Source organism: Leptonychotes weddellii, chromosome 5 (genome assembly GCF_054177405.1).
Source record: "Leptonychotes weddellii isolate Sample4059 chromosome 5, ASM5417740v2, whole genome shotgun sequence".
Classification (NCBI taxonomy): domain Eukaryota; kingdom Metazoa; phylum Chordata; class Mammalia; order Carnivora; family Phocidae; genus Leptonychotes; species Leptonychotes weddellii.
Window position 1 is genome coordinate 66,830,147 of NC_138373.1, and position 23,299 is coordinate 66,853,445.

The 23,299-nt window shown below is 42.5% G+C and overlaps 1 protein-coding gene across 22 annotated transcripts in view; it reads right to left on the reverse strand.

The window, feature by feature from the left end:
- CACNA1C (calcium voltage-gated channel subunit alpha1 C) overlaps positions 1-23,299 on the reverse strand; it is a 632,951-nt gene that overhangs the window by 202,721 nt on the left and 406,931 nt on the right. For all 22 annotated transcript variants that reach the window (XR_014145548.1, XM_081820959.1, XM_081820957.1 and 19 more), the window contains 2 exons: positions 15,072-15,230; positions 8,170-8,366 (listed from right to left, as the gene is read on the reverse strand). Coding sequence is in view for 21 of the 22 variants with exons in the window: in XM_081820959.1 (XP_081677085.1) it covers positions 8,170-8,366; positions 15,072-15,230 (356 nt within the window). In the remaining variant the exon portion in view is untranslated. The remainder of the gene's footprint in view (positions 1-8,169; positions 8,367-15,071; positions 15,231-23,299) is intronic.

A 23,299-nucleotide genomic window follows, 5' to 3' on the forward strand; every position in this document is an offset into this window, starting at 1 on the left:
GGGGACAACGACAGAAGCCTTTCACTATTCTTTTTTTTTTTTTTTAAAGATTTTATTTATTTATTTGACAGAGAGAGACACAGCGAGAGAGGGAACACAAGCAGGGGGAGTGGGAGAGGGAAAAGCAGGCTTCCCGCTGAGCAGGGAGCCAGATGGGGGGCTCGATCCCAGGACCCTGGGATCATGACCTGAGCTGAAGGCAGACGCTTAACGACTGAGCCACCCAGGCACTCGCCTTTCACTATTCTTAGCAGTGGTCTCATTGGAGTCCACATTGGTTCCACGGTACTTCCGGAGTGCCTACTGTGTGTAAGACACTGTGTGCTGTGCCAGTGAGAGTGATGGGGTTGAAACAGCCGTGGGATAGGAGAAGGCATCTGTGAGGAGGTGTTTATAGAAGCAGGATCCAAGGTCATGAAGCCTTTAAGTGTCCTAGCTTTTCCTTTCTCAGATTAAGTCTGGCCAGTGAAGGTCAGAGTCCTCTCCTCTTCCCTAAGTTAGGGAGGGTGGGGAGGTCAGGAAGAGCTGACGGAAGCTGTGGACTCCCACGTGAGAGAAGGTGCACACCCATGGAACTCCCGCATACAACCGCATGGGTGCATGGACCCCGTGTTTCTGACCAACCAGATGCTCTGTGCTAATCCCAGAAGGGCTTTTCCCAAGAGTGGCAGAGGGGGCCTGTTCTTGTGAGTTCTCCTGCTTTGCCCCGGATCTCAGACCTCCTTACTTTCCTCAGAACAGAAGGGAACAGGTAGTTGCAGGAGGCAATGGCACGCTTGCTGCAGTTCACCCTCCCAGAGCTGCCTCTGGAGCCCAGGCAGATGGTGAGTGGGCGTGAGGGCTGGCTGGCACTAAACCAACCTCCTTGGAATGAAATATCTCCTGACTGGTTCCTCATAACCCTAAATTTGTGAACATTTAACCTCACAGAAAATACAGTTCCCCGAGCCACATCTCTCTCACAAGTCAACAAACTCATGGACCTTGAAGATTTCCCTGGGCCCTTATTCAGTTAGGGTGTCCTTTCCTTTGTGTCACAGGTGAGTGACTTCCAGCATCATTAAGGACCTCAAATGGATGGAACTACAAGCCACATTGCCCATAGATAGCTCATAGAGAGCCTTGTGATAACCTCATGACCCATAGATATCTCATTGATATCATGATAACCTCATGACCCACAGATATCTCATTGATATCCTCATGATAACCTCATGACCCATAGATATTTTCTATAGATATCCCATAGAGAGCCAGGGCCATATCCAGGAGACTCATGGTCTCTACCTCTCCCTTGTCCTATGCTTCTGCTTTGGTCTCTCCTTGCTGTGAGACAGTTCTTTCAAAGGTTTAAGATGCAGAATAGCAGGTGAGGGGCAGGAGGTAGGAAGACAGATGGGAGATTAACGAGCTTCCAAGGTGTTCCTAAGACCCCATCACTTCCTCAGCAAGCAATGCTTGGCAGCCCTTGGTGGGTGATTCTCTGGTCTGTCTGGCTCTGGCCTGAGAGGAAAGCACCCCTTTTGTTTTCTCTTTTACTTTCTCCTCTTTATTCTAGGCCACCTACTTTTGGGGGCAGACTGGGTAGACAGCCTACAATGCTGGGTGACTCTGAAGTAGGGCAATGCCTGGAGTGATGAGATTGATGTCTTAAATCAGCTGGAATGGAACTATTAAGAAGAGAGAGAATAAATAAAGACGTATTTTTAAAAAATGACCTAGATTGCTGACACCCTTATTTAGAGATGAAAAAAGATAGGTTTTCTCAAACCATTAAAGCTATATGTTTCTTAGGTCTATAACAAAGGAAGCTTTGTGACTTTTCTAAGGAAGGCACATATTTAGGCATCTTGATGTCCACCATCTGCAGCCATTGCAGCCTCCAGGCCCAAGGACTAACAGGATGACCCCAGCCTTTGCTGAAACACATACCTTATTATTCCTAGAATCCATAGACAGACCAAAGGTGATACTGAATGAAAAACACAGAAAGAACCTTCTGAAAACAATATCTAATTCCTTGAGGGCAACCTCAACCTTAAACCTTCAAATCCAACATACATTTTTTTCTCCAAAAAAAGAAAAAATAGGAGGAACAACACCTCCTGGGTCCTAGTGCACCAAGGCCACTCTCGATCCTAGCTCATTTCCATGAGTTTTCAAGTTGTGGCACTTTCTCCTATAAGGTTCATGACACAGGCACTGTGGATTTAAAAAGACTAAACAGTTTCAACGAATGCCAAGAGGGCTGTCACTTGACATCAAAGGTAGGAGGTGCAGACCCACAAAAATCACAGTGCTTTCCACAAAGCATAATTAGAGGACAGCGTTTGCTGCTGCCATGAATGCCAGTGCCCAGGGTGATGGCTCAAAAATCTGTGACTACTCTTGACCTTTGTCACCTTGCTTGTGGACACAGGGTTTCCACCCATGGTTCAATGAGTGAGCAGCAAGTCCGACAAGTTTCATCTGACTCCTTCCTGCCCCTGCACCTGTTTATCATTATACATGGAAAACCTGTGAGTGCCTTAGGGCACAAGTTAAAGCCTGGATCATGTGGGGGAAGACACCAAAAGGCTCTTACCATGAAGGCAAGCCAACATATTTAACTCCTTGATCTATTTTTAAAAAGTCCCTGAACTCAGATGGGATCATGCACTGACATCCTAGGGGAAGTTAGAGAGTGTGACTAGAGTGGTGGCCCCAGGTATGAACACCTGTGTAGGAGACAGCTGGCTCACAGCCAAAGGAAGCCCTGCTTATTTGTCCTGGACAGCCACCAGATGTGGGGTCAAATTTGATGTCTATGACTGCACCTCTAGGCAGGTGGCCTTTCAGACCCTTAGGAGAGAACACTTAGGGGAAGCTGAGCTGTTTCTTGGTTCTGTTGAGAGAACCTAAAATACAGTTCTCTCCAATCTCCCCAAATGTTATAAAGCTTGCTTTCCCCACAGGGAGGAGCCTCAAAGCCAGGGAAATTCCCCTCTTTCCCCGAAGTGTTCTGTGTCAATGCAGAGTTCTCCCTGAGTGTACTGCCATGGGCTAAGTCATGTTTTCTTATTTGTCCTCTATCTCTTCAATTAGATCCTAAATTCCTTGAGGGCAGGACTTCTCCCCATCCCTCCACCCCAGTCCCTACTCAGTCCTAGGAACATAGTAAATGCTCAATAAATGTTTGTTAAATAGAATTATTGAATAATGACTCATTTAATACCAGTGAAATGAATAAAATAAAACCTAAAAATAAAGTAAATAAAAGCATTGAGAGATGCTAATTTTCTTTCTTGATATGCTTATAAACAACTAGCTTATTGTCTAGATGACATTCTTTGTTTAAAACAGCATGGGCACTAAGTGGGGATCGCTCTAACAGAAACAGATTAAAAGTTAAGAACTGCAGGGTCCTAATAGGACCTACCACTTTCTCTGCTCTGATACCTGTTAAAGAGCTCAGGATGCTGTTTCTAGGTTACTTGAGGATTTTTTCCCAGCTCTTCGCTTAGAATGACTATTAGGTCATAAATAGAACTCAGCTCCATTTCTGCTTTGTTGATGCCTTCAGAGACTCATTTTCTATATTCTATAGTGAAAAGAGGTGGCTTTTTAAAGAAAAGATGGAGTGGGAAAAAATAGGGTAAAGCCTGAATCAACCTGCCTGGATATAAAAGACCTTTGTTATAAATGAGGGATGTTTCAGCAGCACCAAGAGCAGACACGAGTGGCCATCTCTCTTTCTCTCTCCCTCTCTCTCTCTCTCTCTGTGTGTATGAGAGTTTAGAAGGAATTATCTTCCCAGCATGTCCAGACATGTAAGTGGGACGACAAGACCAAGTGTGGAGCTGACAACTAACTTATGAAAGGTTAAAACATTAAAATTTTGTTCCCAGGGTCTCCTGCTAAGCCCAAACTAACCCAGATGCTACAAAGGACACTATTTGTAATTCCAAAAATCTTTTCTTTATATGATTTCTCATTAAGTATTCTTTCTAATCCTATTTTAGGCTCAATTTCTATTTTTTAAAAATCAGTGAAACAACTGATCCTGGAGAAACCAGTTGTGGCAGGGGGCAATGGGTGGTGTTGGAAAGAAGTGATCCCACTATGTTGGTGGTAGGTAGGGTGGGGTGTGAATCTAGGAAAACCTAGACCTGAGTGCTTTCACTATGCTGCACAGTATGTAATATTCTTGGGGGCCCTGGGTGAGGAGAGGTCAACAGAATCCTCCTGATGAAGGATTAATTATTCAGGCATCTAGATTCCTGAAGAGCCAGAAATGTGTATTCTTGGGTGATGCCTACTTCTAACTGCTGCCTCCCTTTCCCACAAGTCTCACATATAACCTCCTCCAGGTGTTCCAAACCCTGGGTAAGCGGTCATGTTATTTTGTTTCACAAGAGCATGGGGTTATCTCAAGTACAAACTCAGCACTGAACAGACACTTGATTGATGTTTATGCTATTCAACTGTGATCTGGACGCAGTGTGGAAGGGATAATGGTTTCAAACTGACCCTAGTCCTCAGACCACATCTAAGAATCCTTCAGATCATCTTGATTTAGCTGCCAATTCTTGCTTCAGGAAGGCATGTGCTCAAACCATAGAAGACAAGTAGTCTTGAATTATATGCAGAAAGTTAGGGGTGTTTGGTTAAAAAAAAACCCATAAAATCTGAACGTAGAAATAGAAACCAATCGTAATGCCATACAATATTGGATTCTTCCCTGTCTTGGTGCTTCACTGTTTCTAAAGAAGGCTGATACTTTTGTTTGCTCACCTTTCCCCACTATTTTAGGAGAGGCACGGACATTCTGAGAGTAAATGAAGAGGCTTTGGCTTAAGAAGCCATTGCCCAAAGAAACCACATCTCAAACTGAGTTTTGGCTTAGTTTCCAAATCCCCAATGTCCCCCACCCCTTACCCTGTCATCTACAGATTCGGTAAAAGAAATGTTTCAACAAATCGTTAATCTAGTTGGAGCCTTGACCCAATGTATGGTCAGTAGCTTTAACAGCTTGAGGAATTGTTCAGTATTACTTGGCTAAGTTTGATCTTACTTTTTAGTCCACTAACTCTTCAAACCATAACAATGGGATGAAATAATGGATGTCACAGAAAAAGCGAAATGGATTTGATATTATCCACAGTTGGAGGCAGGTGTCTGCTGTTTGCTACTGTTGACCTCCCTGATCCCTTCCATCCCAAGCTATATACAGTGATTGAATCAATTGCTTCTTTAGTGCTTTAATGGCTGATTCTTTCCCTAGGAACATCTAACCAGCTGTTTGATAGTTCAGAATGAACCAGATTCTGGGGTTTCCATTCATTGCTATACTTGAAAATCTTGGTTGCTCCCTCCAACACTCTCTAGACTTGCCCCTTGGATTTGAAGGGAAATGCACTGTTCTGAGTGGAAAACCCTACTTCCCCAATTTCCATGAAAACTATAGCTTCCTAGACTGGTTCAAATTCAATGGCATCAAAGCAGCACCATGCAGATTGAATGGGTTAGACTTCTAGGGGTTTTCAGACTCCAGCTTGGGCATCAGAATCACCTGGGAAGCCTTTCAAAATGTAGATACTGGGGCCTAACTTTGGAACTTCTCATTCACTGGCTTGGAGGGAAGTCTGGGCATCTTTATATTTAGAAAGCTCCATGTTTTATACTAAAGTACATTGAGATTTGAGAGTCTGTGGGTTTAGAGATACAGGCTCAGAGGCAAGAAGGAGGAATGCTGAAGTGGGGAGGAAGTAAGAGGGAAAGAGAAGAAGGAGGAAAGGAAGAAATGGCCATAGAAAAGTCCAAGCAATTAGAGAAATTGTCTGAAAGCAGGAGCATTGGGCTGGGAAGTGCTTCCATCACGAATACCCAAATATGAAGGTGTTTCAGTTTTAGGGGTGTGTGTGTGCGTGTGTGTGTGTGTGTATGCATGCACGCACACACACGCACACACACACACAATATAGCCGTTTGGGGAAGGTGCTGGGAAAATCAGAGAGACATGTCCCATGAGCCTGGGATTGTTCCTTCACCTCTGACACTTTTTCCATTCCCAGCCTGAGCTCTATCACACACACCCCAGGGGAGAAAGCACAACACAGCTGCTGCAAATTGGTAGTTGCAGTTGTGTGCTTCTTCTCATTCCCCACTCTGGCTGTCATTACGACAGTATTTCTTTGGGTCACATCTGGCTGGTGGGGTATCAATGACTTATGGTGGGGGAGAGGGAGGGAGTGAGGAAGAAAGATCACAAAAATACATCAGGGCCATCAGCAAAGTAAATTATACCTATTCCCCCAGGCCTACACCCACCCACCCACTGCCACCCTGCCCTCAATTTGCTGCCATGGAAGGCGTTCTCGTAGCAACTTAAAGCATGGGTTTGAAGCTCATGTGATGAGACTCTGAAGCATAGTTTCATATGATCATATGTTTTATGACCCATAGCAGAAACTGCCCATGTGCAGAAGGGTGTTTCTGCACATGGATTGCCAGAGGGATCTACCCAAGGTAAAAGGACCACTTGGGAATTTGATCAACTTTGCTAAGTGAAATAAATTTGCCTAAGCATAGTACATTCAATTCCCTCTTTTCCGCTTAGAAATTATGCAAAACCAGTTTTGTCGAGCATGGGACTAAAAAATGTTTTCCAGTGTTTCATTTTAATTTGAGGGAGAGGTGACTTGACCTTTGTCTTCTTTTCAAAGTATCACAACATAGCAACCCTACCATGGCCCGGTTCCAGCTGTATCACCATTATTCAGTTTAGATTTACTGTTTCTCTAGACTGAGCTTTTCAGTCTGAACTGGATGTTATTTATGTCTGAATCCTGTACCTAGGAGCTTCCCTGGCATGCAAGCAATGCTCAATAAATGTTTGCTGGGTACAAGGTTCTCAGGCAAGTTTCAAGTAGTCATTTGCAGAGAGGTATGTGCTTCATAGCAACACTGGGTTTCAGCATGTTGACCCAAACATAAAAACTGGAAAAAGAGGATTTTTGAATCAAGAGGACATGGTTCTTGCGAAAAAATTAAAAGATACAATACCCTGTATCACATCTCTGTGTTGTAACAAAACTCTTCTGATTTTAGGAAGAAGTCAACACCTCTCTTGGCATCAGTTCCTTTCTATCTGGCAGTTCTGTTCAATGGGAAGCCACTCGTTTCCCTCTCCCCCTTCCCTGCTTTAGCGTGTAGACACTATTCCCCAAGCAGACTCTTAGACTGTTTTCAGCATGGCCAAATAAATTTGACTATTTGCAAAACTCTGGGTGAGATGGTATTTTCAAGACTGGCAACAAGCATTTTTCACCCGAATGCTGGAGAACAACACTGGATTCTGGCAAGTCATTCCTCATGCTCAAGTAGGAGATCCTACAAAGAATTATATTTTCTGGAGCTTTTACAAATAATGGACTTGACTCTGCCAGAATGGAGACAGCTCAAATATGTTGTGTATATTTGTGTATCCCATAGGCAGAAATCTGGCACTTTGACAGCTTCTGGATAATAAAAGGGGCATCTTGAAGGGAAAAGAAGATTTACCATTGACTGGTTGACATATGCGTCACATAACCAGCAGAGTGTTTTGTTAGCAGTGAAAATTATGGCAATGTATTTGTCTGATGGACTATTCTAAAATGATAAGGTAGGATTAACATGAGAAATAGAAATATAATAGCATGCCATAATGCTAACAATTCAATAAAAATGGCTTCTTGTTAGAAGACCAGGCCTGACTTTTCTCATTAGCCCTAAAAATTAATAATTGTGCTCTCTAGCTCTCTTTCAGGGACAGATGCAAGACAAGGATGAGAACAGAAGAAACTCTACAGTTTCTACATGAAGGGGAGTTGGATAGAATCCTTGTGTCAGGTTTGGCCAACTCATTCACAGAGCATCAGCTGAGTGCCCATATTTCTCACTACAGTAGGACAAACTTAAAGATGACATTTCTCTTAGGCTGGTGGGTGGACAGAGAGACTCATTAGGGTGCAAATTTCATGCTTTGTTTCTCAGGAAAGACCTGGAAGAAATCAAAGACATTCATCAACTATTCCATCAAGGTGTGTATGTGACCATAAAGTCATGGGGAGGGTGGAAAAGGGAGCTGTTGAGGAAAGTCTCACAGCCTTCTGGACTCCCTGCCTCTGCCCATCTCAAGCTACGTACCCAGTACAGCACGTCTGTCCAGCCCTCCATGGTGATGCACTGGAACACCGTCAACATGGCGAAGGCAAAATTGTCGAAGTTGGTGATGCCGTGCTTGGGCCCGTCCCACCCGGGCTTGCACACAGTGCCGTTCTGACACTGCCGCCCATGGCCTGTCTCCAGAGCACAAGGGGAAGGATCATCTTCTGCTGGAACATCTTGAATGACCAGGGGAAAAGAGAAGGCAGCAGAGGGGATGGAGAGAGATGGGCAGAGAAAGAAGGAGAGAGAAGTCAGAGAGAAAACTGATAGGATAAGTTTGATGGGCTAGGCAAAACAACCACAGCAACAATAATGCAGAACAAGTTTTCATTAGTTCCCCCCAGAGACGCAGTAAACAACATAAGGAACTAGGTATTCATTTTAGGCTGCCATTGATTTAGAAGGTCAGTACTTCCAACTAATCGTAAAACTGTATTTTAACCTCGGTAATTGATTTCAAAGACAGTAAGGCTATTGCACATTCTGCTGAAACATGTTGGCATCATGGTCAAATGGCCAATTAAAAGCTAAGGATGATGCAACCACTCCAAGTGGAAAATACCTGAAAAGTGATAGGAAGTCTACCTTTTCTTTTTTTGGTGATGAAATATCTATGGATGCTTCCATTGGAATACCAGAGTTTAGGGTGAGGGCTATATTGATTGGAAGAGACTTCCACATAATTAGCCAACAAATCCCATTCAGTAACACTTTCTCCATTACGTGTTACAGGATATATTGCCAGAGATACAAGTCATTTTATAGTGGAAGCCTTATGTTGATAAACGACAAAAAATAAATTCTGACCATAGGGGGAATGTATCAACCACAGTGGTCTTGATTACAACCCTTGAGCATAAACACTGCTGACTGTCATGTGGAAGCTTGTGGTACTGCTCTTTGGTCTCCAGAATTAATACCTTTCAGAAGAGAAGAATCCTTTTCTGACCTCTAATCAAGACAGAGCGGCAGTGGGTGACAGGGAGAATACTCCCTATGTATGGACAGGGCTTTTTCAGGAAACTGTATAACATACCTACTGTGGCTACAGACAGTGCTTGGGCTAATTCCACACGCTGGGAAGAGCTACTAGAAAATTAATAATTAAGATGTAGCTTATATATTTGGTATGGACATCATTGGTAAATGGAAATAAGACTAGACTGATCTAGGGATGCCTGAGTGGCTCAGTCAGTTAAGTGTCTGCCTTCAGCTCAGGTCATGATCTCAGGGTCCTGGGATTGAGCCCCACATCGCATCAGGCTCCCTGCTCAGCAGGGAGTCTGCTTCTCCCTCTCCCTCTGCCCCTCCCCCCAGCTTGTGTGTGCTCTCGTGCGTACTCTCTCTCTCTCTCTAATAAATAAATAAAATCCTTAAAAAAAAAAAGACTAGACTGATCTAAGAATTCCCATTATGGTAAAATACAGGTAGTCTTGAGCCAGCTGTGGAAGGTAATAGTTTCAAATTCACAGAAGTTTGTAAAATTAAGGACATTGTCTCATGCTTGTAGAAGGTAACAGTAATAAACAGAATAGACTTCAGTCATAACAAACACATGATTGCCTTTCACAATAGTGAAAATATGCACCCAGATAGAGAATTTACTTATAGTTCTTCATTTAGAGATAACAGGTCACCCAGGGGCTTTTCTTGCTTCATATGCATCACAATAATTACAAGTGTCTAGTACCTCTGTATTTAAGACTATTGGTTGGTTGGCTCCTTCTCAGTTTGTGGCTTCAAATTTGAAACTGTTTACTACAAAGAGGAAGATAGGAAGAGGAATATTAATCCTAACTAGGAGACAGTTCTTATGAGAATGGAACTGAGCAGTATGGTTGGAAATATATGCTGGAGTGTGTCTTCTTGGCTTTTTTTCTTTTTTCTCTCTTAACAGCTTTATTGAAATATAATTTACATGTCTTACAATTCATCAATGTAAATGTACAGCTCAATTATTTTTAGTAAATGTATATAGTTGTACAGCTATCACCACAATCCATTTTAAAACATGTCCATCATCCTCCCAAATTCCTGTGTGCCTGTTTGCAGTCAATCCGGCTCCTCTCCCCAACCCCTAGCCACTTGATCTATACTCTATCTCTATAGCTTTGCCTTTCCAGAAATTTCATATAAATAGAATCATACAATATGTGGCTTTTTGTGTCCCTCTTCTTTCACTTAGCATAATGTTTTTGAGGTTCATCTGTGTTGTTGCACGTATTAGTATATTCGTTTTTGTTGCCAAGCACTGCATTTCACTGTATGTCTATCTATTCACCAGCTGATGGACATGTGGATTGTTTCCAGGTTTGAGCTGTTGTGAACAGTGCTGCTTTCTGGCTTATTCTTGGCCTGGTGCTTCAGGTTGTGTGTGAGTCTTTGTGTGATGACCAAGGTGTAAAGGTCTGCATCACTGGTCCCTGAACTGTTTGAGGGAATGACAGTGTCCACACCATTTCATGACTCCAGGGTCTGGCTCCCAGTAGGGCTCTACTTCTGGAGCTGAACTCTAGTCAATCTTTTGTGACTTTAGAATTTTTGAAATATTTGGAAATTTGGATGTGAGTTTAAACAGTGGGAGGCTATAAAAAGAGGGAAACTAAGAAGTCAATCCCAACCCTAAAGAATGAATAAAAAAGTGGGTAACAAACACCTAAAAAATTGAGAGACTGGGAAACCAAGAACTAAACAGATCATACGTTCTGTTGGGTTTCTCACCCGTTCTGGTGATGGTTTTCTACTGTGATGTGTTCAGTCACTGTGATAAAAGTGCTGGAATGATATAGGAGATGGGAGAAAAAGAGGTGAAAAAACATAGGGACAACTTGCATTTCTTTTTCTCCTGTTTCGCCTTCTAGTGAATAAAGATGCTGTTACTCTTTGCATTGTGACTGCTCATCTGACAGTCTTCCCTGTGTTCTCTATTCCTGAAACAGGCAAAAATAAGGAAAAAGTGAAGGTCGCCAAAGTGAATTCTGAGTGTCCTCAAGGAAGAAAAACATCTTTTGGGGTTTTACAAAAAAATATATGTTGAAAAGAAAATGGCATCAAGGGGAGGTGATCTCATTAATAATAATAAAAAAAAAAGGGATGAGGTTCATAGAGATTATCTAAAGGCTCAAGGGCCACTGCTATTTTAAACTATCTTGAACAACAATAAAAAAAGATTTTAGAACAATTAAGAAGCAATGATGATCTGGTAAAAATAGGTATCTATAAAAAGCACTAAAGGGAACACTTGAAAAATGTGAACACACACATATCAGCAGGTCCTTGCGACATGCACTTGAGGGTGGGGAGAAATTAGTTTGAACATGAAAATTGTGTTGGTTTTCTTCTGCAGAGTCATGAAGTCCCAGGGAGGAAAGCAGGAACAAAAGTAGGAGAAAGAAAGAAAGAAGTGGGCCCTATGCCTTAAAACAGAAGTGAAGTAGAATCACTCTGGAAAGTCCAAATTAAGTTTGTGGTAAAAGAATGGAGGCGAAGATTAGGAGAGATGTTAGAAAAGCAGTTAATACCAACAAGAACATGAAATCCTGGGAGACTGCCAGTTAGGGGTTCCAAGGAGAAATCACCAAAGACAAAATCAATTACTTTTTTAGGACCCAACTTTAAGAAGTAAATACAATGAGAATGATTTCATTTCTAGGTTTGAGCCAACCAATTCTTTGTCAGTCTCAGGGGTAATTAGTGTGCTTGGGAGAGCGATTCAGAGTAGCCTGGCTCAGAGTGCCATCAAACAGATGGGACAGCCAGAAACAAAAGGTGCCGGCATATGGTGATGTATCTGTTGAGGAACTAGGAAGGTGCCTTGCAGATGCCTCTGGGATTGGAGAAAAATTGCCTCTTCAGAGACCACCTCTATGGGGAACTGGAAGGGCAGCCTAGAGGCTGAATAATGGTCTACCCAGCCAGCTCCAGAGCTTTCTTTATCCAAAACATGGCTCAAAATCCAATGTGTCCTACAATCTACAAGCACATAAAATTCCCAGCCTGAGAAATAATCTTAGAGTGCAAAAAGAAGAATTTGATCTAAATTCCATTAAAAAATTATGACAAGGGCTCACAAGCACTTTTGTATAATCTAAATTTGCAGAAAAATATGATAATTCAATCCAAAGTCTAAACTTAAAAAAATATCACCCATTCCAAAGGTGGCATAAAACTCTCCAAAACACATAGGGGTTGGTTTCAAAGATTGCAGGTTTTTGGTCTTATTCTCTATGGCTGCATGGAGTATGTCCAGATTCCTATACGTTTTTTTCCTTCTCATTAGTTTTAGTCACTATGTAGGTGGAAGAGGCCCTGATGACTGTGGTACATGTTCTGTTGGGAGTGATGGAGTGGGTCCCTGGATTTGTCATCAGATGGCAGATTTAGGAAGGAGGAGCTACATGAGCTCCTGATTGCAGAGCGTTAAGTGAAAAGGCTTCTACAGCCAGGTGTCCTCAGCCCCTCTTTGGAGCAGAGAGCCTGGCTCCACACGGAGTGAGGTCACCTTCTTGGTGGGGCTGGCATGCTCCTCTCTCTGGAACACTTCTCTCAGTGTCTGTCCTCTGACACCCTGGCTCCCCAGGCTGATGGTCATTTTCACCATGGCAGCTAACTTCCCTTCTGACTTGTGGGGGTGAAGGTAAAACCCACCGCTAAATAATCTGATGCATCTTCTGGTAGGAAGCAGGTGACGTCCCAAGTATTTTTCCTAGTCCTGTTTTTGTTTTTGTTTTTGAATCAAGGATAGAAAACAATATGGCTCAAAATGGTTCTAAAGAGGCCACTTCAATTGGTGAGTCCAGTTCTGGTCTTTATCCTAACAGTGGGGAGGCCACTCGAAGTATCGGCAGGCTGTTGGTGGCTCTTTCACCAGAATGTGCATCTGTGGTCCAGAGAAGAGCATCCCATCCTGTGTCTCCTTTGTTTATCATGCCCACCATTTTCTTGCCAGTTGAGGCCACTGCTGGTCTAACAACAAAGCCCAGTGACTTCCAACGTTCAGGGTTGCTTGTTAGCATAGGCCCTTAGAGGATCTTGCTACCAGTGAAAAACATACTTTTGCTGTTTTCCCAGCAGGATGATAGAAACCATGTGCAGCTCTGGGAGCAGTGCTCCTTAGGTAAGTGGTGCACAGACCTTTGGTTGCAGGGTAGGTTTGCTATCATTAGCTCTATGGCAGAATTTCACCATTTCATTCTCCCCCTGCCTCTTGGAATGCTATTGGTGAGAGCCACACCATCACACATACCCACTCTTGGGCTCTTTAACACTCAACCTCCCTGTGATTATCTGAGGAGTTTGGGTCTAAAGAGTCACTGAACATTTCAATACAACTGCATAAACTTGAGAGATAAACAGTCCAGCTCTTAAGTGGGACTTAGAATGAGCTCTAACAAAGCTACCCAATTAACATAAATTTATTGGTTCAGGGCTGGCTACAGACTAAACTGAATAAAAAGAAGGATTTGAATTCAAGGGGAAAATACTACTCATTGCATTATTTGGTATTCCTCTAAGCAAAGCTGGAAATCTCAGAATTTTAGCTGAAGGCAAGATCTGTTCTAATATTAAAGAGCTTCTGTTTTTTTTTAATATGACAGTTTATTTTATACAGTTATGACCCAAATAATTAGGAAGTTCTCTCCAGAGTGAAAAAAATGGTCTCTTAAACAGACTCTTTATCAAAAAAGTAAAAACAATTGTGTGAGTCTGTGATTATGGGTTTATAGTTTTTTGTTTGTTTTAGGACTATGGTCATGTAGTGGTGATCTAGAAACTACAAATACCCAGTCAATCCACCCAGTTAAACCAGATCATCCAGATCAGGTACTCTATTTTGGTTTCTGAGTATGAATAACCAATGTCACTCCTTGTTGTGTAGATCTGTCCCTCCTCACCATCCTAAAGCAAGAGGGGTCAAATTTAATTTAATGCCTGGGCTGAATGGGAAGGAGAAGCAGTACAGATGGAGAGAAATGAAGTATCTTTTAAAGCTTCAGACCTTTCTCCACCAAGAAGCCAAAAACCAAGATGAAAGGTCTTGTTGTTGGAAAAAACAATCACATAAATTTAACACTTCTAACCCCTTTGGGGGGAAGTATTTTTTTCAACAAGTTTTTATGTTAAACTACTTTATGTGTCTGTTTAAAAGTTTTGTCAATTCCTGTTTAAATGATTTTTTTAAAGGTGCCACTGAGATTTTAGTAACCTAAGACAACAGTTTGTAGCGTATCCCACAAGCCAAAACTTTGGTCCTATTCAGAGAAGTGCTTACTGGGTCAGCATTGCTTGCTAAATATATTGACTTATGGAAGGACCACAGGGAGAGAAGTCTCAACAGGGCCCCCCTGTGACAGGGGGCCAGGAGGTTCTACCTATGAAGGGAGAAGCAGAAAACCCTGAGCACAGAAGAGCCAAGATTAGCCCCGAGGGGTAGACAGAACCCAACATTGTGACTGAGGTATTTACTGGCTGCAGGCAAAGCTGCCTTCCTGAAAGGGAAGCGACAATCAACACTGAAGGACCAAGGAACAGAGATACACACCCTCACTACGTCAGTTCTGATTCTTAAATTAAAATACTCCAGGTTGTCTAGGTGATGTTTCTTGATTCACACAGCTCATTTAAGCTTTAGTAGTGCTGGACGGGAACTTGCATTTAGCTGTTTTAACAGAGATCTATTGTATTAGAAAAAAACTAACCGAGAGGAAAAGAATACCAATCTCTGCCTCTCACTTATCCATGGAATGAAAAGATGAGTACTTGAATGGAGGAGGCCTTCCCTAGTACCACTGGTCATGTGGTAGCAGTTCATGCCGTTACAAGGAAAGTAGCGATGAGACAGGGAAGCTTCTTGAGAGCTGGCCACTCACATCTTCCCTTACCTGCTATGCCCTCCTGGTTGTAGCAGGTCTTATGCATCTTCCCCATGAAGAGCTCCAGGCCAATGATAGCATAGATGATGATGACGAACAGCACTAGCAGGGCAATATGCAGCAGGGGCACCATGGCCTTGATAATGGAATTCAGAACCACCTGGAGACCTACAATGACAAAATCAGACAGTAATAGTGAGCACATCAGCTTCCATTTATTGAACCAAGTGCTTTCCTGGATGTCATACTGACATAATCTCATGCAATCTTCTTAGCAACTCTACCAGTGATGTATCACAAGCCCCATTTTTTAGATGAGGAAAGTGAGGCTTAAAGTCACACAGTGAGCGAGTGACAAAGCAGGGATTGGTATCTAGGTTGGCCTGACTCCAAATCTTTCTTGGAGGCACGTCCAAATGAAAGGACTGGCAGATGCTGTGCTTCTAAGGGGAAGAACATATTGTTTTATCCAGAACTATCCAATTTCCTAATATCCTGTCTTAGAGACAACCTAGCATCTTTTTATCCTAGACCAGCATCTCACTATAGTGAGAGTTAACTTTGACTAGAGATAGCCCTGCAAGGACTTGCTTATCACTCAAGGTGGGATTCCTAGAGCCGATGGCTGACCCATCTGCTAGAAAACACAAATCTGGTTGCTAGGCATCTGGGAGGGTGGGACTTCCTTTGTTGAAACTGATTCATACCCCCAGGATACATGTAGGTGGTTAGACCTCTGTGGGACCTTCTCTCCAGAGATTACGTGAGTGGACCTCTCTTCCTACAGATTTCTGACCAGGCCCCTTTCCCTCAGTGCCCAAATCTGAAGAATATTACATCCTTCCATTCAAAAACCCCAATGAAGGGAGTTCATGTTTAATGTGTATGTACTTTCCATTTGGGAAGATGAAAAATTTCTGGAGATGGGTAGTGGTGATGGTTGCACAATGTGAATATACTTAGTGCCACTGAACCATACACTTAAGATAGTTATAATGGCAAATTTTGATATGGATACATTACCACAATAAAAACTGAAAGTACCCAGATCCTGTCAAGAAAAAAAAGTAAATGAAAAATCCTATTTAGCACATGGGTCTTGTCAGTGTCCCCAAAAGTGTAGGCTTGTACTGCTGTCTTATGGGAAAAAGCACCCCTAACTTATTTTTTTCCTGCTTTCTCTCTTTTTTTTTCTTACTTTTTTAAAAATTTAATTAAAAAAATTTTTTTTCAAGATTTCAGGACATGTTTAATTTATAGTTATAGGCAGGGCTAATAGGTCTAGAATAAATTCCCCTGATGTCTTCGGACAGCATTTGGAGATGACAGTATGTTTATTTACACTTTACTTTAAAAATAGTTTCTTGGTCAAATTGTTCATCATCTAAGAATGTCTCAAGAAAAGATTGTGTGTTAGGATAAGGATAGCTGGAGGAACTGTAAGTAAAACAGAATTTTTTATTTTTTTTTTTTAATTTAAATTCAATTAACATATAATGTATTATTTGTTTCAGGGGTACAGGTCTGTGATTCATAAGTCTGATATAATATCCAGTGCTCATTACAACACATACCCTCCCCAATGTCCATCACCCAGTTACCCCATCCCTCCACCCCCATTCTCTCCAGCAACCCTCAGTTTGTTTCCTATGATTAAGAGTCTCTTGTGGTTTGTCTCCCTCTCTGGTTTCATCTTGTTTCATTTTTTCCTCTCTTCCCCTATGATCCTCTGCCTTGTTTCTTAAATTCCACATATCAGTGAGATCATACAATAATTGCCTTTCTCTGACTGACTTATTTCACTTAGCATAATACCCTCTAGTTCCATCCATGTCGTTGCAAATGGCAAGATTTCATTTTTTTTTTTGATGGCTGTGTAATAGGACCCCTTAACTTACAAGCTCAACCATAAATGACACCAAGAATTCTCTTTGTTTAAAAGGGATGTTACAAGTTTTCATTGATGCATCTGTGCATCATACCACACAAGGTGCTTTTAGTGTCTCCACCTGATGTACCCACCCAGCTGTGGACACCCTTCCACTGCCCTGTGCATTGGGAGTTTCACCTTCATATTCACCCACAGCCCTCCCTCTGCACTGGATAAACAAAGTCTGGGTTACCCTCTCCCCAGGCCCCAAGGCAGCCATTGGTGTTTTGTGATTTGGTGGAGTGATTTTCACAAGGCTAATTAGAGGAATTCTCCCCAGTTATTAAGCTAAGATGGGGAGAGGGAAAAAAAATTAAAAGAAGAGAAAAGCTGGAATAATTTTACCTGTGAGTTAATGAGAGTGCTTTGCAGCCTCCCATTAGAACAAGATGTTTTCAGATCCAAATGATTTCATTAATTAGCAAGTTGTACACACATTAGTGCTAAAGTATGCGAAGCCATGGAGGAAGTTGAAAACTGAACTGCAAAGCAAGTTTCAGAGGTGTCTGCTGGCGTGGGGTGGGGGGGGGGGCGCTCTAAGTGCTACTCACTGAAGGGGAGGAAGGCCTCCCAATCCCGCCCACCCAGACCATCAGCGAGCCTTGTTATCAGGCCTTCGGTGCCATAGCCTGCAGTGGTGAGAAAGCGGTGGGAGACATAGAATGGGAACCTCTCCTCTGTGCCACAGCCAGAAGTTCTGCTCTTAAAGACCAGAGTCCTTCTCGTGCCCTTCAAAGTGTGGCACAAGGGCTGGACCCCTATCTACTTCTCTGTCCACTCCCATCCCCTGCCCCTCACCCTCTGCATTCCTGGTCAAAACAGCTTTTCTTTTAGCCTCAAATATCCCATACTGGCAGACCTCAGAGATCTTGAGGGTTCGGTTCCAGACCACGGCAATGAAATGAATACTGCATTAACGCAAGTCAAATGCATGTTTTGCTTTCCCAGGGCATGTAAAAGTTATGTTTACATGATGCTGGAGTAAAGTGTACAATAGCATTATCTCTAAAAAACCAACATACACACCTTAATTTAAAAATACTTTATTGCTAAACAATGCTAACCATCATCTGAGCTTTCAGTGAGTCATAATCACTGATTACAGATCACCATAACAAATAAAATAATAAAAAAAAGTTTGAAATATTGTGAGAATTACCCAAGAATTACACAGAGACACAAAGTGAGCAAATGTTGCTGGGAAAATGGCTTGATAGACTTGCTGGACACAGTCCCTTTCTCAATTTGTAAAAAAAAGATGCAGCATTTGCAAGCACAATAATACGAAGTGCAATAAAACGAGGTATGCCTGCACCTCCTCCTCCACAGGGCTGTGAAGCATGCTGTTCCCTTGGCTGGAAGTCTCTCCCACGGTTCCCTCCTACTTATCCTTCAGCTAGGATGTGAATGGACAGGTGAGTTTCAGGGGCCAGCAAACTCAGGCCAGCAAACTCAGGCGGAGACTACTGAGTGGGCTACAGAGAGGTCAAAAAGAAGCCACAGCAGCCCGTGGGCTTCCTTCCAGCCATCAGGGATGCCATCAGAGTTCTGAAGTAATGCTCTGTTCCCCCGTCCCTATCTCAGCAGGAGGCTGTACCACCCACCTGAGCACCCAGGCCAGAAACCTGATTGCTGAAGCTCTTCCCTCTAACTGGTTATCAAGTCATGCAGTTTGATTTTGAAGTGTCTTCAGACAGGAATGAATTATTTTTACTATATAAATAACAGGAAAAATCATGTATTATAGGGAAAACAGAAAATGATAGAGAAAATAGAAAATACTTATGACAGAGAAATTACAAAACATGGGAAGCAAAAAGAAGAAGGAAATCATCCCTTATTCCACCACCCAGAGATAACCACTGTTAGCCTTTGGCATATATTGTGGACATTTTGGTTTATGACTTGTTTTCCTCTTCTTTGTCCTCTTGGTGTTCTTCATTCAGTTAATGGTTTCTTTATGTCCAGTTTTGCCTGATCTTCTTGCTGCGGTTAGAAAGCTCATGCTAAAGCACAAACCAGAACCTGTTGCTCCTCTGATGAAAAGTCCTTCCATGACCCTCATCACCTATAGGTAAAACCCACCTGCCTCCTTTTGTAGTTTCATCACATCTGATTCCAGTTTACACCTTCCATTCCAAGAATATACTGAATTGTCTGAAGTTCTCTAGCTTCATGCCTCCACTGTTCCACCTGTCTAGAATGCCATTCCCTGCAGCCTCAGTGCATCTTCTCATCTTTGTATCTCAGCACATGACTCAATGCACATGGAGCTAAATCACATTTGTAAGCACAGGCTGCCTTAGAAAACAGAAACCATAATGATCTGACAATACAACTTCAGTTTCTTCTAAAGATTATTGAAGAAACTGAAGTTGTATTGTCAGGAAAAGATAAGACTCATGGAATGGGAAAAGCACAGGCAGGGAGGGTGATATCAGCGACTTCCACATTATTTAAACTGCTATTTTGAGGAAAAGGAGTTAGATGAGTTTGATGTAACCATATGGATGGAACTGGGACTAACTAGGAAGTTTCCAGGAAAGATTTAGATTCAACAGAAATGAAAATTATCAAAAAACCAGATCTATCTGAAGGTGGAGTGGGATGTTTTAAGAGGTAGTGGAATAGCCAAATTATGGAAAGAGCCCAGATGTCCATGGACAGATGAATGGATAAAGAAGATGTGAGATATATATATATACAATGGAATATTACTCAGTCATCAAAAAGAATGAAATCTTGCCATTTGCAACAACGTGGAAGGAACTAGAGGGTATCATGCTAAGTGAAATAAGTCAGCCAGAGAAAGACAAATACCATATGATTTCACTCATATGTGGAATTTAAGAAACAAAACAGGTGAACATAGGGGAAGGGAAGGAAAAATAAAATAAGATGAAATCAGAGAAGGAGACAAACCATAAAAGACTCTTAACTCTAGGAAACAAACTGAGAGTTGCCGTAGGGGAAGGAGGTGGGGGATGGGGTAACTATAACTGGGTGTTATGTGCAAGGCTGATGAATCACTAAATTCTACCCCTGAAATTAATAATACACTCTCTGTTAACTAAATTGAATTTAAATACAAAATTAAAAAAAAGTAGTGGGCTCTCCATCCTCAGATGTGTCCAAGCATTGACTGAACAAGTTCTTGGAGGAGGTGCTTTGTGGGCATTCAGACATGGGGTGAAGATTTGCCTGGGCACACCAATGCCCCCAATTTCCTCATTAACCTGTTCTGAAGACATTACCTTGGGTCAGGTACAGCTCTCAACACTCTACTTGGATTATTCCATTTCTTCCTGGTAACAACCTATGAAGTAGGTGGTATTTTTTTTTTTAAGATTTTATTTATTTTTCAGAGAGAGAGAGGGAGAGAGAGCACAAGCAGGGGGATGGGCAGGCAGAGGGAGAAGCAGGGTCCCTGCTGAGGAAGGAACCCTACCGGGGACTCAATCCCAGGACCCTGGGATCATGACCTGAGCTGAAGGCAGATGCTTAACTGACTGAAACACCCAGGCGTCCTGAAGTAGGTGCTATTATTAACTGTATTTTACAGGTGAGAAAAGTGAGTCCTAGAGAGGTTAAATGACTTGCCCATACTAATACAGCTGGTGAGTGGTGGTATGGGGTACAGGGCCAGGTGGCCTGGCTCCAGAGCCTAAGGGCTTTGCCGTTGTGCTAAATGCTTCCTCATGCCACCTAGACTATGGCTCCCAGTCTCTAAAATCTATCTCTATAAAGCAGTAACACATGCTTGCAACATCTGCAGCAAAGGTGGGGAAGCCTAGTCCCTGCTTCCAGGAGAGCTCAGATGTTTCCAAGGCCAGTCCAGGAAAGGCTTCTAGTTCCTGCCTGCTTTCCTCACAGCCAGCCTGGGATGGCAGAAGTCAGGCTGGTGTGTGAAAGAATGGGGCCAGAATATCTTCTTTCCAGTCCATCATACAGTATTTGGCTCTCAAGGCCTGGATGCTTATTATCTTCTCTTTGGAATTGGCTCACAGCTATCCCAGAAATGGCTCCTCCAGCTCAAGCTCTAATTTGGAAAACACATCAACATTTCTCCACCCAAGTGTTCTCAGATAAGCCACACTTACAGCAGATAAGCAACTGCTAGGCCCTTCTTCAGGGCTGGCTGCTCATGTTGGCGGAAGCAAATGGGCCCTAGGTAAGCCCTGTGAAGCAATTGCTGGAAAATGCCCTGTGAACACAAGATCAGTAAAGGCCTACAAATAGGATGAGTCTATTTTCCTAGCCTCAAATCAGGTTATGAGATCTGACAAATACACATATACTTATGGGGACAATGTTTGATAGGAGAACTATACCAGAAAATTTAAAACATATAGTTCCACACAGGGATTAAACATATAATCTAGAAATCCAGTGTCTGATAATTTGCAGTTCATGTCAGGTGACCTCCTCTTGGTGAAAGGAAAATCTCCCAAAATGCCTGGCTGCCAGACCTCCCAGGGAGATGGGGCTTTGGGAAGTGGCACCATCCAATGCTGAATTTAAGAAAAGGACAGAGATGGAGCTTAGTTGGTGTATATGGCTTTTCCCTTTCTCTCTCCTATGTTGCTGTTAAGCCCTGGACAAATGCCTGCATGCCTTTAGGGGTCCAATCTGAAAATTCCAGGTTAGGAAAGGCTTAGAGGATCTGAGTACATAAATCATCCTGTTTTTCCTTAAAAGATTAAGAGGAACCATCAGTCAGTTATGGAAAGCAAAACCTGGCATCTTTGCTGTAGTCAGTGTTGAGATTAGCCTGAAAATGCCCAGGCTTCCACACCCGTTACAGATGGTCCACCATGATGGATACTCGGCTGAGGACACATCACACTTTTGTTTTATAAAAGAGCATTTCACTAAGCCCTGCTTTCGTGATGAATTGTTCTCCTCAGGGCCCCAGGGGTCACATCAGGAAGGAATTTGAAAATGACTTTGTGAGCATGAGACTGAAGAAAGAAAATGAAAAGTTACTGGGGCTGAAAGGTAATGTGCAGAAGGGTTGTCTGATCAAGCGCTAGACCTACAGGCTCTGTTCTTTCCCTGTAAACTCTATTCCCATGCTCCTTCTTTTGAACTCAACTTTCAAGTCATTCTGTGTAAAATGGGAGGAAAGGGAGAAATAATTGAAGACCCCCAAATTGGAGATCTTTGCTAATGTTAGTCTGATTTCATTATTGAAGTTCCGCATTGACTTACAGCTTTTTTTTGTTGGTGGCTAGGAATGTACATTTCATGTCCCAACTTTTCAGACTCCGCAGTTCCAGCCAAGCACTCAGAAGGCAATTAAAATGATCAAGAAATCCTGATTGTAGAATCGATAAGGAAATAATGATGAGAATCACTGAAGTAGGAGAAGAGTGGTTTGGGTTTAGTGTGGTGGTGGTAGGTACAAGTTTCTCATAGATAGACTCAAAGAGTCTTTGTCAGAAGAGGAAGAGGACTTTGGGATCACCTAACTTAATACTTTAATTTTCAGTCATTCAAAGGATATTTATTAAGCTATGTTTTATGGGCCACCTGTTATGCTGGGGATGGGGATAGAGTGGTGGATAAGAGGTCTGCAGGCATTGCCCTCACAGAGCTTGTAATGGAAGCCAAACATTAATCAAACAATCATACAATCAATAAATAATTACAAACTTGTTAAAAGCTTTAAGGGAAGAGAACAAGGTATGACAAGGAACATCCTTTGGCAGGGAGGGTAGAGGAAGGCTTCCCCAAGAGGAAGAGAACCTTGCCAGGTGAGTGGGCAGGTAGACAAGTCCAGGCAGAGAGGTCTGTAAGTTCCAGCTGAGGAAGGTTGCCTGAAGAGCTTAGGAAAGACCTATGGCTCTCCTATCTGTCAGCCTCATGCTTTTCCCTTAGCTTTGTTCTGCCTCTTAAAAGACATTACTGGAAGGAGATTTGGGAAACCAGTTTACTGCTTCTGTTTGAAGTGTGGGGAAGCAGAAATCACTTTCACTTTCAGAGAAAACAATTCAGGAAGCACAGTGAGAAAGGCTCTCCTGACAACTTCCTCATTCGTAAAATTGAGGAAATAATCCTCATCCTAGCCACAGAGAGAGGGGAGGAAGGCAGGGAATTGGGCCAACAGTGCTCTATAGGCATACCTTGTTTTATTGTGCTTTGCTCTATTGCACTCTGCAGGTACTGCCTTTTTTTTTTTTTTTCACAAATTGAAGGTTTGTGGCAACCCTGCATGGAGCAAGTCTATTTGTGCCATTTTCTCAGCAGCATTTTGCTCACTTTGTGTCTCTCTGTCACATTTTGGTACTTTTCATAACATTTCAAA